Below are 16,069 nucleotides of genomic sequence, written 5' to 3' on the forward strand. Positions count from 1 at the left end.
GTTTTGTTCCCCTTTCATTCCTTTTGCGCTTTTGATTCGCAGGCTATTCGGTGATGAGAAAAGTCAAAAGCTCATTTGTCCACCGTTCCCAACAATTTGTGACTTTTTAAAAACGTTTTTCCCCTTCATTCAGGAATCGTCGTATGCCGTGTGACAGAGCCATAAATTGTCAAGGTGTGACAGGGGTGTGACCCAAGGAATTAATAAACTCACTTAATCCTGCCAGTGAACATTTAGATTGCAATCTCTCTTTCTCCCAGGTCCTCCTTACTTTCCTGCGTACCAAGGCACAAGTTCAAGTCCCAAGCAGCTCCCACCAAAAATAAATAGGACAAGGGTATCATCATCAGTGCAGCTGTGACATTGTGGAGAAAAACCTGTCTTGCTCCTTGGTCTTTAGAATAGAGCCTTTCATGTCATTGCACATTTATACATACAACAAATTTTGTCCTCTGCATTTAACCAGTCCTAATTACAGTTAGACACAATCCAACCACCAGCAGCAATGGGCAGCCACAGTCCAGTGCCAGGAGACCAACTCCACATGTAGAAACTCTGCCTTGGTCAGAGGCAGAGAAAGGAGTAGATCCTAAATAAGCGCGATTTTAATGGCAGGGGAAGCCTAGAATGTGCACTGCGGGTTCAAAGAGCATAATTTTAGACAAGTAACATACATGTAAGTGTAGGTATAGACCCTGCACGGACTATAGCCTTTAAATATGCTATTCATCAGATGATGATAATGGACGCACATTTTTGAAACGCCCAGTGTGTGCCAGGGTTCAGCAGATAAATATTTTCTTTTTCATGTAGACTGTGGAGCAATGTTTAAAAACTGTTGTTTCAAAGGTTTTATAATGTTTTGAAGGACTTCTTTGCATTAGCCATCACTAATTTGCAGTACAAACAGAGTTTTGGTATCATCACTAGCCACGTGCTCTGTCTTTCATTTCCTGCTCTGTTGTAGATTTTAACCTGCATTTACCAAATTACAGGGCATCATGTTTCTGTCCATAGTTACTAGCATAACTGAACTGTCTGACGCTACACAAAGGGTGGAATGCAACAACGAGCATGAGGTGGCAGACCGTCTACATGTAAGTACCAAAGCTGTATACCATCTTCCAATTTTTTCCTTCCAGCATACACGAACAATCCAGTAGGTGGCAGACTCGTCTCTTGAATATTACATAGGCAAAACAAAGTTGCTTTTGGGATTGATTTGGTCCAAAGTTCACCTCAAACTAATCAGTTCATCCTCATCATGTGGCTTTTTCAATTTAGTGTGTCACAAGATGGTAGCATTTACTATTCGGGTATTGTCAACTCAAGCTGGCCTTTGATGGACTAACCCGCTCAACAACATTTTTACTGTCAAAGATCTACAATGTTATACCATTGCAGGGAAAACTTCAATGTTGGGAAACACTTTGGTGGTGGACAAGTGGTTAGTGCACTTGGTTTTAGTGTGGAAGGCTCCTGGTTCAAACCCCACCCCTGCCACATTTCTCCATGTAATGTGGAGTTGCATCACGAAGGGCATCTGGTGTAAAACTTGTGCCAATTCACCATGCAGATGCACCTCAGATTTGATGTGGTGACCCCAAGTGAAAGCAAGGGAGCAGCTGAAGGGACTTACTATGAAAGCCAAAGGGTTCCAAAACTTTTGTACCTCACCATGTAAGTGAATAAAGTTACTCAGTGTAGTACACACAAAACTATTCAGTTTTACTACAGATGCTCAAAGTACGTACGCCAATGTCATATTCGTGCTTGGGTCGAGGGACACCTCAATAACAGTTGTTCCTTCAATATCCACCTCATTGCAAGCTGTAGTATTGCGACCAGTCACCCTACAAGCTTGGTAAAATCCATGTGGCTTCACTCGTCCAGCATCGTTGCCCACAAACACTTGCAAGTTCACTGGCTCGTTCACTCCCTCCAGCTGCATAGGGGAAAAATAATAATTATATGTTTTAAGAAACAAAAAAATAAACTATGAAATCCTACACTTTCTGAACACTTTGTGAGTTACACACTTCAGGATAGCAAGTCTGTGACAAGACTTTGACATGTCACTTTTACAAATAAAACTAAGCAAAAACATACAGTGAGTGTGCAATGAGGATACAATTTTTTTTTCCTCACAAAAAAAATTCCTGTATCATATTTTAGTATTGTTATTTAGATGAGCTTTTAACTAAAGTGAACTCACTTTTGAGCGACTGTATCTTTAAAAATGTTCACCCATGACCCCATGTTTGTACTCTTATTAGATTAGACAGGGAGAGGCACGGTGGCTTAGTGGTTAGCACTGTTGCCTCACAGTGAGGAGGTCATGAGTTCAATTCCCGCCTATGGCCTTTCTGTGTGAAGTTTGCATGTTCTCCCTCTCATAACATGTTCTCACCTCTCTACCACACTGTTCATTACTTTGGACAGGTGACCCTAAGTATTTAAACTCATCTACTTTGACTACTTCTACTCCTTGTAACCACACTATTCCACTGGGCTCCCTCTCATTTACACACATGCACTCTGTCTTGCTCCTACTGACTCTCATTCCCCTGCTCTCCAGAGCATATCTCCACCTTTCCAGGCTAGACTCAACCTGCTCTCTACTCTCACTACAGATCACAATGTCATCTGCAAACATCATAGTCCATGGAGACCCCTGTCTGATCTCATCTGTCAACATATCCATGACCATTGCAAACAAGAAAGGACTCAGAGCTGATCCTTCGTGTAATCTTGTCTCCACCTTTAATAAGTCTGTCATTCCTATTGCATATATCTCACTGCTGTCACACTATCCTTGTACATGTCCTGCACTACCCTCACATACATACTTGTCTGTTACTCCAGACGTCCTTGTGCAATACCACAACTGTTCTCTTGGCACCCTGTCATAGGCTTTCTCTAAATCCACAAACACACACTGTTAACTACTTCTGACTTTCTCTATACTTCTCCATTAGTATTCTCAGAGCAAACATTGCATCTGCAGTGCTCTTTCTTGGCATGAAACTATATTGCTGCTTAGAGATCGTCACCTGTTTTCTCCGCGTAGCTTCTACTACTCTTTCCCATAACTTCATGCTGTCGATGATAAGCTTTATGCCTCTGTAGTTACTACAGCTCTGCACATTACCCTCGTTCTTAAAATAAGAACCAGCACACTTCATCTCCACTCCTTAGGAATCCTCTCACTTTCCAAGATTGTGTTGAACAATCTCGATAGAAATTCCACAGCCATCTCTCCTAGACATTTCCATGCATCCACAAGAATGTCATCTGAACCATCTGCCTTTCCGCTCTTCATACTTTTTCTAGCTACCCTCACTAAAGGTTTAAATGCACTAAGTTGACATCACTGAAAATTATAGAAACTTATAATTAGTTGTAGAGTTTTCTGAACAACTAGTTTGTATAATGAGGGAATAATTCAAGTAATGGTACTGACTACATTTTAGGGTCCAGCTGCAGAGCCAGATGGACCCTAATATTATATTGTGTAAGAACAAAGAACAGAGAGGGGGAAAATCCCACTGGGTTAATAATTGTTGATCTCCATCAGTTTGTTTTCTCCTCAGGAGCCATAGCTTACCAATTCAGTATACCATGAGCAACTGCACATCCTGATTAACCCAATCACAGCAATATATTTAAACTGAACAACTTCTTTAAAATTGGCTGCAGAATAATTTGTCCAACACTGGTTATGTAACCATATGTGCTGAGGATGAACTAAGACAGCAGAATAGAACTGAGAGATTTATTGTACATTAACGTGCTGCTTTGACAAAGAATGCCTTCTGGGTAGGTCATACATGGACATAATATAGAGGTTTAACAGTTTACCTTTACAGTAGGGAAGCCCTGCTGAGTGCGGTCTTTTACTGACCCTCTACTGCCTTCTGTCAGATAGCGCGCTCGGTGCTGAGTCTCAGGCTGGACAAGGATCTTCAGTTCCTTCCCCTCACACTTCTGTGGGTATTGAACTGAAAGAGTTCCTCCTTTTTGATTAGTTATCTGATGATCATCTGGAGAACTGCAAGAAAGACCAGTGTGATTGAGGCACAAAAGACAATCTCCAATTCTAAGTTCATTTACTTTTTTACTGTAGTTATTGAAAGCAACATGGCAGCACCTGACATTTTATGACACAAAAACTTAATACTTTAACAGATTATGTCCTTCATGCATATATGAAGGGACAATTACTGCCACTGATGGCGCACATCTAATGTTTAAAACACAATCATTTGCTGTCAGACAACCTTGACATGAATTACCAAAGTTTATACAGGTGAGCCCCGTTAACTTGTGAGTGTGTTAATCACGATTCAGCTTTGGTGAGCCAGAGGAGGGCGGACAATTCTGTGCGGAAGATTCCTGACAATTCCAAGATTGGGCCCCAATTTATACGCATGCCCACCACAGGTATAAATTCCGCCCCAATCTAAACAGGTAGTAAGGATTTAAAGAGTCACATCCAAAATCTGCAAATCATCTGCACTAACGAAGCCCTCATCACTGATGTGCAGCAACCGGAGGAGGGAAAAAACAGATTCCGAACCCACTCCAGATGAAGAAATCATCACGATCCAGGAAGGAATCACACATCAAATGGTTGAAACTATTGTAATATGGCAAGGTAAGCTGATTTTAAGTTTTTTGGGTCTCCTTTATTAACTCTCGGTTTCAGATAACTCGCGGTCCGATTTTGTGGACCCCGACTTGCGCAAGTTAACAGGGCTCACCTGTACTTAGAGGTCACTTTATTAAGTCCACATATTTAAAGTGGTCAAGCCTGTATGTGTGACTGAACCAAAAAAAAACAAACAAATTAATCTACTACTCTAGAATTGCTCCAGTAACATTAATGAAAATGCTCTCAAGTTGGATTGGCCATGAGGCCCTCCATCATTAAAGCATGTTCTATCCAAATCTTGAAGCATTCAGAGTAATCTGTTTATTTAATCTGCTATGCTTGTTTTAGGTTTTTGAGAGTAGGATCATTATTCACCGTGCCTGTCCATTGTTTGTAATTCCGTATCCTGCCCCTCCCTCCCTTCTAATCTAACCGCACTTCAATGGTGTGGTATGGTGGGAAGTTTGGAGCCAAATGTTTTTGAAAAAGTTTCCATTATTTCTTATAAATCATTTCCTGATGTCAGTGCTGGGAGAAAGGATGAATGCTGCATGAAAAGATCTACTTATGAGTGTAACTGTGCAGCTATTGGCACTAGTAGTCTAACATGACCGCGTTTTCTGTGATAACTCTGCAAACACAACCACAAAATGATGCTATAGAGAACAGGACAGGGAAATGGCAAAGGAAACATTTCTAATTACAGGTAGAGGTCACACAAACCTTCCTTTTGTGCAAGCTTTGTTGTCAGGGCTGAGCTGTGAGAGAACAAAATGTGGCCCTTTGGCACTGTCTGCATCAAACACATCCATACTGGCTTCCTCTGCAGGTACAGACTTGGGACCAGGCCTCTGGCGAGGAGTACGTTTGCGGGACTTTCGTGGCACCTCTGTGTTGTCATTATATGACATAGAGCTGATGATGCTGAAGCTGGAGAGAGAGTCCTCCATCCAGATGCTGTTGCTTTGTTCCGAGTCCAGAGATGCTTCATCCTGGCAGGACATGCGGCTGTCGTCAAACAGGTCTTCAGGAGGTGGAGATATATTGAGCACAGTGCGGCGCTTAGATGGGGTTGTCTGGTGGTATGGCTGGGTTTCTTGGGGTGTTGCGCTTCTTCCTCCTACTTCGCCGTTTGCCCTGCAGCTGCCAGCACTCTTAGCATTGTCATTATCCTCCTCTGCCCCGAGAATCTCTGACACCCCTCTGCCATTCCTGCTGTCCTCTGGATCAATGCTGTTAAACAGGTTCTGATCGCTGGCCAAAGCAGCAGAATGGATGGCTGGGCAGGAAGACTTGGGAAAAGCGGTGTGGGGGCCTCCCATGTTCGTAGAAGAGGTGATTATATCTACATTACAAACAGATGGGAAATAAGCAAAGGCACCTCACACAGAATTATCTAGTAGTCTCATTTATGCAGGAAAAACTGTTCATAATTGTTTATTTCTCTCTTTTATTTTGTTAATCCAATTACAATTCCTCTTCATTGACTGTATTTACTTGTAGATGAGTGTGTTCATGTCTGATGGTGACAACATCTAAAGAATATAGGTGAAGTACAATAAAAGTACAAGTCAAAAAGAAGGCAAAAAAAAAAATGTAGACGAGAAATCACATTTTAATCATTAAATATTTTGAGGTAAATCATAAATTACTTGCAACTACAAATGTAACAATCCAGGGTCTCCATTTTTACAGCTAGCATTTTGTTGCTGTTCAGCTGGTGGATCACCAGCTACAGTATGCAAGTCAATGGAAGTTCAAAGGCGTTATGTGTGGAAGGAGATGAATGCCAGTTACTGGTGCTTTTGTTTTTATTAATTTCTTTCCCTGTACGTTTTAAAAAAACAGTCGGGACTGCCACAGAGACAAAATAAACAAGCTTCTGACCTATGAAGCAGAGAACTGCAGACCATTTTATATGCAGACACTCCCTGCTTCAGAGGAAACTTCCTGGAATAAAAACGAGACAGCGGATGAGCAATAAGAGCTGAACATGAAAATTTATTCAGATTTTTGAAAACAGAAATTAAAAAATAAAAAAACACAGGGTATTTAGTTTGAAGGGGAAAAAACTGCTGCTCCAGCATGCTGACAAAACACTGTCATAAAAACAAACAAACAAAAAGCATTCAAATAACTATAATGACCTTAAAGAGATGGGAAACTTGAGGTTAAGTGCTAAAGGCAGTTAGACTGTTGATAATATTCTGGATAATTTGGCGAGTCATTAGTTTGTAACGCTCAGTCAGAAAGAAAAAGGCACGGAAAATGTACAGAAATGTTATCATTCCAAGATACAAAACACGCAAAAATGTATTACTATGAAACAAACCAGCAAGTGCACCTAAAATCTGTTAAAACCAAGTCTGCTAAAACCAGAAGAAGCCTTATCTTATTGTAGCTTGTTGGAGGTTTTGCTCTGGTCATTTCAAAACAATGATCCAACTGAGGACAAAACAGGTGATTGTAGAATTTGGAAAACAAATGTTACTAAGTAAAGTAGCCCATGTGAACCAGGATGAAATTCCCTTGGGAATGTCAGCAAATGCCTTTTCAGACTTGGCATTAGTGGTATAGTAGTGTTCAGAATAATAGTAGTGCTATGTGACTAAAAAGATTAATCCAGGTTTTGAGTATATTTCTTATTGTTACATGGGAAACAAGGTACCAGTAGATTCAGTAGATTCTCACTAATCCAACAAGACCAAGCATTCATGATATGCACACTCTTAAGGCTATGAAAATGGGCTATTAGTAAAAAAAAAAAGGAGAAGAAAAGGGGGTGTTCACAGTAATAGTAGTGTGGCATTCAGCCAGTGAGTTCGTCAATTTTGTGGAACAAACAGGTGTACGAGGTCTGTCAATAAAGTAATGGTCCTTTTTATTTTTTTCAAAAACTATATGGATTTCATTCATATGTTTTTACGTCAGACATGCTTGAACCTTCGTGCGCATGCATGTGTTTTTCCCACGCCTGTCGGTGACGTCATTCGCCTGTGAGCACGCCTTGGGAAGGAGTGGTCCCGCCCCCTCATCGGATTTTCATTGTCTGGAAATGGCGGAATGAAAAGGACTTTTTTTTTTTCCATCAGAATTTTTTCAGAAACTGTTAGAGACTGGCACCTGGAAACCATTCGAAAAATTTATCTGGCTTTCGGTGAAAATTTTACGGGCTTCACAGAGAATAAGGACTGTTACTACAGCTTTAAGGACCCCTTTAAGGACGCTCGGCACGCCGCGCTCCGAGCTGCGACGACGCGGCACAAGTCACCGGACCATTTCTAAACAGATGGCTCTGTGGATACTAGACCGTCGTGTGCTCTTTCTCTGGTTATCACAAGAGCTGGACATCAGCCATTTTCCGGCAGATTTCACTTTTAACAAGAGATTTTGTCACGGAAAGCCACGCGGAGGCTTCGCACGTAAAGACCGATTCATTTGGAAGCGAGACAAAGGAAGACCTCCATTTCGGCGTGTCATGGGACAAGTTTGGACATGCCTATCTCGGCTTTCAATGCTTACCAGTCATTTATCAGAGAAATTGTGGAGAGCTGGACATGTCCAAACTTGTCCTCTGACACGCCGAAATGGAGGGGGCGAGACCACTCCTTCCCAAGGCGTGCTCACAGGCGAATGACGTAAACGACAGGCGTGGAAAAAATTATAGGCCGTTCATCTACAATGATCTTTAAAATGGACTAAAAAAACCAGAGACGTGTGGAAGAAAATGGAAAACAACCATCAAAATGGATAGAGGAATAACCAGAATGGCAAAGGCTCACCCATTGATCAGCTCCAGGATGATCAAAGACAGTCTGGAGTTACCTGTAAGTGCTGTGACAGTTAGAAGACGCCTGTGTGAAGCTAATTTATTTGCAAGAATCCCCCGCAAAGTCCCTCTGTTAAATAAAAGACGTGCAGAAGAGGTTACAATTTGCCAAAGAACACATCAACTGGCCTAAAGAGAAATGGAGGAATATTTTGTGGACTGATGAGAGTAAAACTGTTCTTTTTGGGTCCAAGGGCCACAGACAGTTTGTGAGACAACCCCCAAACTATGAATTCAAGTCACAGTTCACAGTGAAGACAGTGAGGCATGGTGGTGCAAGCATAATGATATGGGCATGTTTCTCCTACTATGGTGTTGGGCCTATATATCGCATACCAGGTATCATGGATCAGTTTGGATATGTCAAAATACTTGAAGAGGTTATGCTGCCTTATGCTGAAGAAGACATGCCCTTGAAATGGGTGTTTCAACAAGACAATGACCCTAAACACACTAGTAAACGAGCAAAATCAAAAACAAAATGAATGCCTCACAGATGTGAACAAATCATGAAAACTGTGGTTATACAACTAAATACTAGTTTAGTGATTCACAGGATTGCTAAAAAAGCAGTTTGAACATAATAGTTTTGAGTTTGTAGCGTCAACAGCAGATGCTACTATTATTGTAAACACCCCCTTCGCTACTTTTTTTTTTTACTAATAGCCCAATTTCATAGCCTTAAGAGTGTGCATATCATGAATGCTTGGTCTTACTGGATTTGTGAGAATCTACTGAATCTACTGGTACCTTGTTTCCCATGTAACAATAAGAAATATACTCAAAACCTGGATTAATCTTTTTAGTCACATAGCACTACTATTATTCTGAACACTACTGTACGTGCACTGATCCACAACTATTCCCATCAATAATACTAAAACAGAAAAAAAACACAGTACGTGTGTGTGTGTGTGTGTGTGTGTGTATACACTACTAGTCAAACATTTGGACAGAAGTGTGTCCAAACATTTGACTAGTAGTGTATATATTTTAAAAGTCTGAAAATGTAACTATAAAAAAAAGGACTCTTCCCTATACTAATACACTACAATTAAAGCTTCAATTATCAACAGCTCAATAAATAAATAAGTAAATAAATAAACAGGTTACAAAAATACAAAAAAGGAAAATTAGAAATAGGATCCAGGTGATGTTTTTGGCAGTTTTCAGTGAAACAAAAGTTCAGTGTAGACTAGAATATACTTCACCTTCCTCTTTTCCCACCAGGTCTGATGACTTCACTGATGTCCACTGGCATCAGACTTCTGGATTTACTGTAATACACTTTAAAGCCTGGGTGCTTCAATAAGGAGCAGAAAACAGCTACAGTGAAGTAAAACATGTTTTAAACATGTCTAGGAACAAGTTTTATTTGATTAACTGTCCCTCTGGAGACCATTCTCACTCTCAGGTGGTTAAACAAAAAAAAAAAAAAATCCTACTTTTCACATTAAAATACACAAATAATTTTTATATGACAGAAAACAGTCTTGGCTCGCTGAGTTTAGGATCAACTTTACAGACACAAACAATATATTTTGGTCTGCGCGTCCTGGGTGCTCCTCACAAAAGTCTGCTTGAAGTGGGAGGGGGTGTTGCACAAACTCAGCCAAACATTATGTTTGTCAGACCGCCCATTTCAATAAAATGTCTGATTTCCTCTACAAATAAAGAATAAATCACCTGTCTGTCTCTGTCCCCCCCGTCCTTTTATTATTCATTAAATGTGTTGTCAGCTGATAGCTGGTGCAGCAAAAAAAAAAAAAAAAAAAAGTAATCTGGACAGTCAGTTTTCATATAAACCACACAGACCATAAGTTACTTCACTGAAACATTTTGCACAGCATTTATATTACAACAGAAAACTCTAGAAGCTTAAAGAAGTTTCTACATGTTTAAGTCCAGGTGAGTCTGCAGTTAAATAATCCACTGGTTGCTGTCTGCACAAAGCTAGCCATATTGCCATAGGACACTTCCTGTTTCTTGCACAAGAGTCTTTCACAATAAGAGCACAGGACAAACGAATGACAAGAAAAACATTGTGAAAACATTGTGTTTTGCTTCTTAATTTGCTGGGGGTCACAGAATTTATTTATTTCACTTTGGCATTTAATAAACTTTACTTTAAAAATTATTTAATTTTGGGTGGACATTTAACCAACTTTCTGTCTGGTGCTTTTTTTTTTTCAATCTCTGCAACAAAATAAGTGATGTGGCATGCACGGTCAGTTTTCAGTTTTAACCACACAGACAATAATTTACTATACTGAAACATTTTGCACAGTGTTGTATTAAAACAGAAAACTCTGGCACTCATGGAAGACCAAAAAAACAAAATGCCTACCTGTTTGAATCCAGGCCACTCTGCAGTTAAATAATCCATTTGTGGCTGTCTGTGATTCCTGCTCGTTAAGATAAAAAAAAAAAAAAAAAAAAATCTAGACTTTTTGCTGTATGTCGCTGCTGTGTGTCCTTTCTGTGTCCTACTCTCACTCTCTAAACAGTAAACATACATCCAGGCAACAGAAAAGATCCATCTGAACTCCCCTCAAAATTCTGAACCCGCACACAGCTTAATGAACTTTGCAGACATCAGTTTCTAAGAAACTCATTTTGGTGGATGAAAAAATTACTTTTGTCAGACAAAAATGAACACAGAGTAGATCCCAGTGGTGGGCACAGTTCCGCTAATCCGATAACCGCTAATTATCAAAGCTCATGTTTTTATTATCAGATTAGCTTTTCAGATAACTTTGAAAACCATCAGCAGACCAATTATCTTCCGATAAATTTAGATCTGATAATTTTTAGACCGCTAACATACTTTTGCAGGCATAGCGAATAAAGCTTAACAGTTAAAAAACCTGCCTGCAGAGGAGAGCTGTCTCATCTGCATCTAACAGTTACAAGGTTTTTACAAAGTTATTATGTCGCGGCGATTCCCACCCGTCCATCCCAAAAAAGGTTATAAGCATTCTGAAATAGGAGTTTAAAACTGTTGTCAGTGTGCAGTGGTTAAAGTGCAGCCTCATCAGAGCGTCTCAATGCATTTCTCCTGTTGTGAAACTTTACCCATAATGCACTGCAGCATGTGTGGTCCAAATACTTAAACCTTCAAAATTAGTACATTACTGTAAAACTAAAACATATAGCTGATATTTTCACTTTATACAACCCAGATGTGACATTAATTTAAACAACTTGTCTGGAATTAGTTTGGTTAAAATTTTTACCATAAGTTCTCATTCGAGAGGTCGTTTCAGCAGAGTTCCGGTTTAGGGGACAATGTAAACACACCTCGTGAAGTGTGGACAACAAGACAACATCGGGGAACAGCAGAGGTTTATCACAGGTGCTACACCTCCTCTAAATAACCCCCTCAACTTGAGAGAATGTGTCATCATAATCGCTCGTGAACTCGTTGAATCGGCACCATTCACATCCTCACTTTGCCATTGTTTACATGCATTGTGAGAACAGAACTCTGCTGGCATCACGGTGCATTCTGGGAAGTGCAGGCTGCCGCCAGGGGCATTATGGGAAACTGTAAAACACCGAATGGTGTAAAGAGAAATTGTCTTTATTTTTCTTCCTCCTCCTCAGTCACCAGGTCTCTTTTGCTGAGAGAATGCTAATGTGACACAGAAGCGCTGGCTCGTTGTTGTGTCAGTAGCTGCTAGTGTACTCAAATCAATACTGAAAGGTATCGGTTTAGCGTGTATCTGTAATTGACGCTAAATTTTTTAGGTGTTTATCGGTTTAGCTTTATAAAAGATAACTTTTTAGTTAGCGGATTAACTGTTATAGAAGCTACCTTTTTGGTTAGCTGTGCCCACCACTGGTAGATCCATCACAGAAGGAGCTACTCACTAACATTCATTAGTGACTAACCAACTTGCTAACACTTCCTGTTTCTTGCACAAGAGTCTTTCACAATAAGAGCAATGGACAAACAGAGGATGTCATCACAAATCTGACATGGAAGAGGAGAAAAACACTGTGAAAACTCATTATTTTTTTCTTTTGTTATCCCTTGCTGGCCGAAGGTCTGAAGGGGGATTATTTCAATTCCAATTCAATTTATTTCATTTATATAGCACCAAATCACAATAAAGTTTCTCCAGGCACTTCATATGAGTAAGGTCTAACCTTACCAACCTCTAGAGCAAGCACACAGGTGGCAGTGGTAAAGAAAAACTCCCACTGATGATGTTCAGGAAGAAACCTCAAGCAGACCAGACTCAGAGGGGTGACCCATGACTCAGGCCATTCTAACAGTTACAAGGTTTTTACAAAGTTATTATGTCACGGTAAATCCCACCCGTCCATCCCAAAAAAGGGTATAAGCATTCTGAAATCAATTCTTCTCATGCTTTTAGGAGGAACTTAGTGAAACTTGATACAAGTCTGTGGTACAGTTTGGTAATACACATATTTTCATATCATTCCAGGTGGGTTCACTTTACCAGAGTTATGGGCCTTGATTAACAAATCTAGACTCAGTCAGTTCCATGCCTGGGTGCCTGCATTCTGAAATCAACTCTTCTCACATTTTTAGTTAAAATTTCAGGAAACTTGGCAAAATCTCTTGAAATGTAATCAGCTCTTAGAGCTCTCTTACTTGTACCAAAGCAGCATATGCTGGGCATAAAGGAATTAATTTAGTTTTGGTGGGCATTTAATACATTTTAATTAAGAAAAAAAAGATTTAATTTCGGGTGGGCATTTCACTAACTTTCTTCAAAAAAGGGGATGGGTTGATGCTCGGCTCTGGGCCCTCAGATACGTGACTATGTTAAGCAAAATTTAATTTGCATATTTATTGTCAGAATTCCTCCCAGACATCACTGACAGTTCTTTTGGTACATGTGCACGCACTTTTTTTTTTTCAATGTTTAACCCTCTGGAGTTTTTAAATTGTGTTGAAAGGCCTAGTATAACTTTAACTGTGATTAATAATTTGCACCATGCTTTTCCCTAAATATTATGGTCATTTTTGGTGTGTGTTTTTGCAGAAAAGTGCAGTAAACAGGATTTTCACTTCCTTGTTCTCTCCCTGTCACCACAGCAGTTGCAGGGGAAAGAAAACACGGCTTCCCCTTTATCATTTGTCAAAAAATAAACAATCTAAACCAATCAAAAATTATCACCAATCCACGTATCTGGTTGCTGAGGAGATCCTGGCAAAAAAAATCCACCAAAGACAAGCTAAAGTGCCAACACTGCCTCCAGGTGGACAACAAGAGGAAATGTCCACCTGGTCAGGCCTGTGCCCACCTCTGTCTTGTGTTGGATAGGAATTGTTTTTTGATTGGCACAAATAAGTTGTGCTGCATCTTATTGGTTTATAAATAATCAAAAAAAAAAAAAAAAACCTGAAGCATTTTCTGCATCTTAATGTAAATAGTTGTATATAACTTTGTCTTTTGCTACATTTCCATCCATCCATCCATTTTCTTCCGCTTTATCCGGAGTCGGGTTGCGGGGGCAGCAGCTCAAGCAAAGCTGCCCAGACCTCCCGATCCACACATACCTCCCCAGCTCCTCCGGGGGATCCCCAAGGCATTCCCAAGCCAGCTGAGAGATGTAGTCCCTCCAGCGTGTCCTGGGTCTTCCCCAGGGCCTCCTCCCAATGGGACTTGCCCGGAACACCTCTCCAGCAAGGTGTCCAGGGGGCATCCGGAAAAGATGCCTGATCCACCTCAACTGACTCCTTTTGACGTGGAGGAGCAGCGGCTCGACTCCGAGCTCCTCCCGAGTGACCGAGCTCCTCACCCTATCTCTGAGGGAGCGCCCAGCCACCCTGCGGAGGAAACTCATCTCGGCCGCTTGTACTTGCGATCTCGTTCTTTCGGTCATGAGCCAAATCTCATGACCATAGGTGAGGATCGGAACGTAGATCGATCGGTAAATGGAGAGCTTTGCCCCCCTACTCAGCTCTCTCTTCACCATGACGGTCCGATACAGCGACCGCATCACTGCAGATGCTGCACCGATCCGTCTATCGATCTCACGCTCCATCCGTCCCTCACTCGTAAACAAGACCCAGAGATATTTAAACTCCTCCACTTGAGGCAAGGACACTCCACCGACCTGAAGAGGGCAAAGCACCTTTTTCCGGTCGAGAACCATGGCCTCGGATTTGGAGGTGCTGATTTTCATCCCGGACGCTTCACACTCGGCTGCAAACCACCCCAGTGCACGCTTAAGGTCCTGATTTGACGAAGCCAACAGAACCACATCGTCCGCAAACAGCAGAGACGAGATTCAGGTTTGACTTACTACCGGCAATGCAAACCAAGCTCCTGCTGTGGTCGTACAGGGACCGGATAGCCCTTAGCAAAGGACCCCGGACCCCGTACTCCCAGAGCACTCCCCACAGGGTGCCCCGAGGGACACGGTCGAACGTCTTCTCCAGATACACAAAACACATGTGGACTGGTTGGGCGAACTCCCATGAACCCTCGAGCACCCGATGGAGCGTGTAGAGCTGGTCCAGTGTGCCGCGACCAGGACGAAAACCAGGAGTACCCAACTCCTGGAGAGGGGCTGGATGCTTTTGCTACATTTGTATATGTTTTTGAAATTTACAATTTATATTTGCATTCTAAGTTATAAAATGGTTTGTTAAACATGTCTGCAATTGTCAGAGTAAAAAAAAACCCTAACTTTTTTCTCTTTTATGTTTTTGTGTGAATTTAGGTCCATTGTGTTAATACAGCACGTCAGAATGAAATAACTGTAAAGTCACACAGGTGAGATTGTGCTGAAAAAAACAATCACATCAAACATGACAAAGTAAACATTTTTTAAAGGTAAATTATGAAGGCAAAACCAAAAGTAGTCAAAAATGGCCAATTATAGCCTTGGCCCCAGAGTTGGAGGTTAATGTTAAATTTTTTTAAAATGATGATACAAGTCAAAGTCTGTGGAGTAGATGTTGAATTCTGATTTCTGATGCAGACAGCAGTGAAGGTTTTTAACATCGCACTGCTCTCAACAATAATTTCATATAATAATAATAGAGTGGATGTGTTGTCAAATCATTATTAAAAAAACAACAACAGTTACTTCACAGAAGACTGTGTGAGAGAATACCAGAATCAAAGTGCTGCAAATGTACTGAAATGATTCCTGACATTAATATAAGAAGGCCCAGTATTTCATCTGCATTATTAACAAAATCTTTTACAGTCAGTAATTTATTTTACAAAATCTAACCGATAGATTAATCGTTGAAATCTCCTCCGAAACACAAACTCTTAACAGTATGTGGTGGGTGCCCTCTTCAGTTTGCTTGGTTTCATTATTTCAGTTTTTCTTCTCATACACGATTCACTAAAGCTGAACAGCTGATTCGAATGTGCTCTCCCACCCACTGGCACAAACACAGATTCAGCATTTTGAGTTGGTGAATAACAATAAAAAAAAGTCACTGTCAACGAGTAGCTGACAATACGGAACACACTGAGCTGACTTGTATCATCAACTTCGGCTCGGTGGGCACCATCCTTTAAAGATATTCCACATGTAGACAACTTAACTTCAAAGACATAAATCACACCATTTTACTTTTTTTTTTG

The 16,069-nt window shown here is 40.8% G+C and overlaps 1 protein-coding gene across 4 annotated transcripts in view; it reads right to left on the reverse strand.

Annotated features, from left to right (window-relative positions):
* Positions 1–16,069, reverse strand: part of nfat5b (nuclear factor of activated T cells 5b) — a 130,498-nt gene that overhangs the window by 36,471 nt on the left and 77,958 nt on the right. For 2 of the 4 annotated variants that reach the window (XM_034190522.1, XM_034190514.1), the window contains exons 3-5: positions 5,378–5,999; positions 3,862–4,051; positions 1,755–1,945 (exon numbers count right to left, since the gene is read on the reverse strand). In XM_034190522.1, coding sequence (XP_034046413.1) covers positions 1,755–1,945; positions 3,862–4,051; positions 5,378–5,999 — 1,003 coding nt within the window. Of the gene's footprint in view, positions 1–1,754; positions 1,946–3,861; positions 4,052–5,377; positions 6,000–6,541; positions 6,605–9,694; positions 9,866–16,069 lie in introns of those variants that run through there. The other 2 variants (XM_034190535.1, XM_034190529.1) reach the window with 2 other exon arrangements.

The sequence above is a fragment of the Thalassophryne amazonica genome, chromosome 2 (assembly GCF_902500255.1).
Source record: "Thalassophryne amazonica chromosome 2, fThaAma1.1, whole genome shotgun sequence".
NCBI lineage: Eukaryota > Metazoa > Chordata > Actinopteri > Batrachoidiformes > Batrachoididae > Thalassophryne > Thalassophryne amazonica.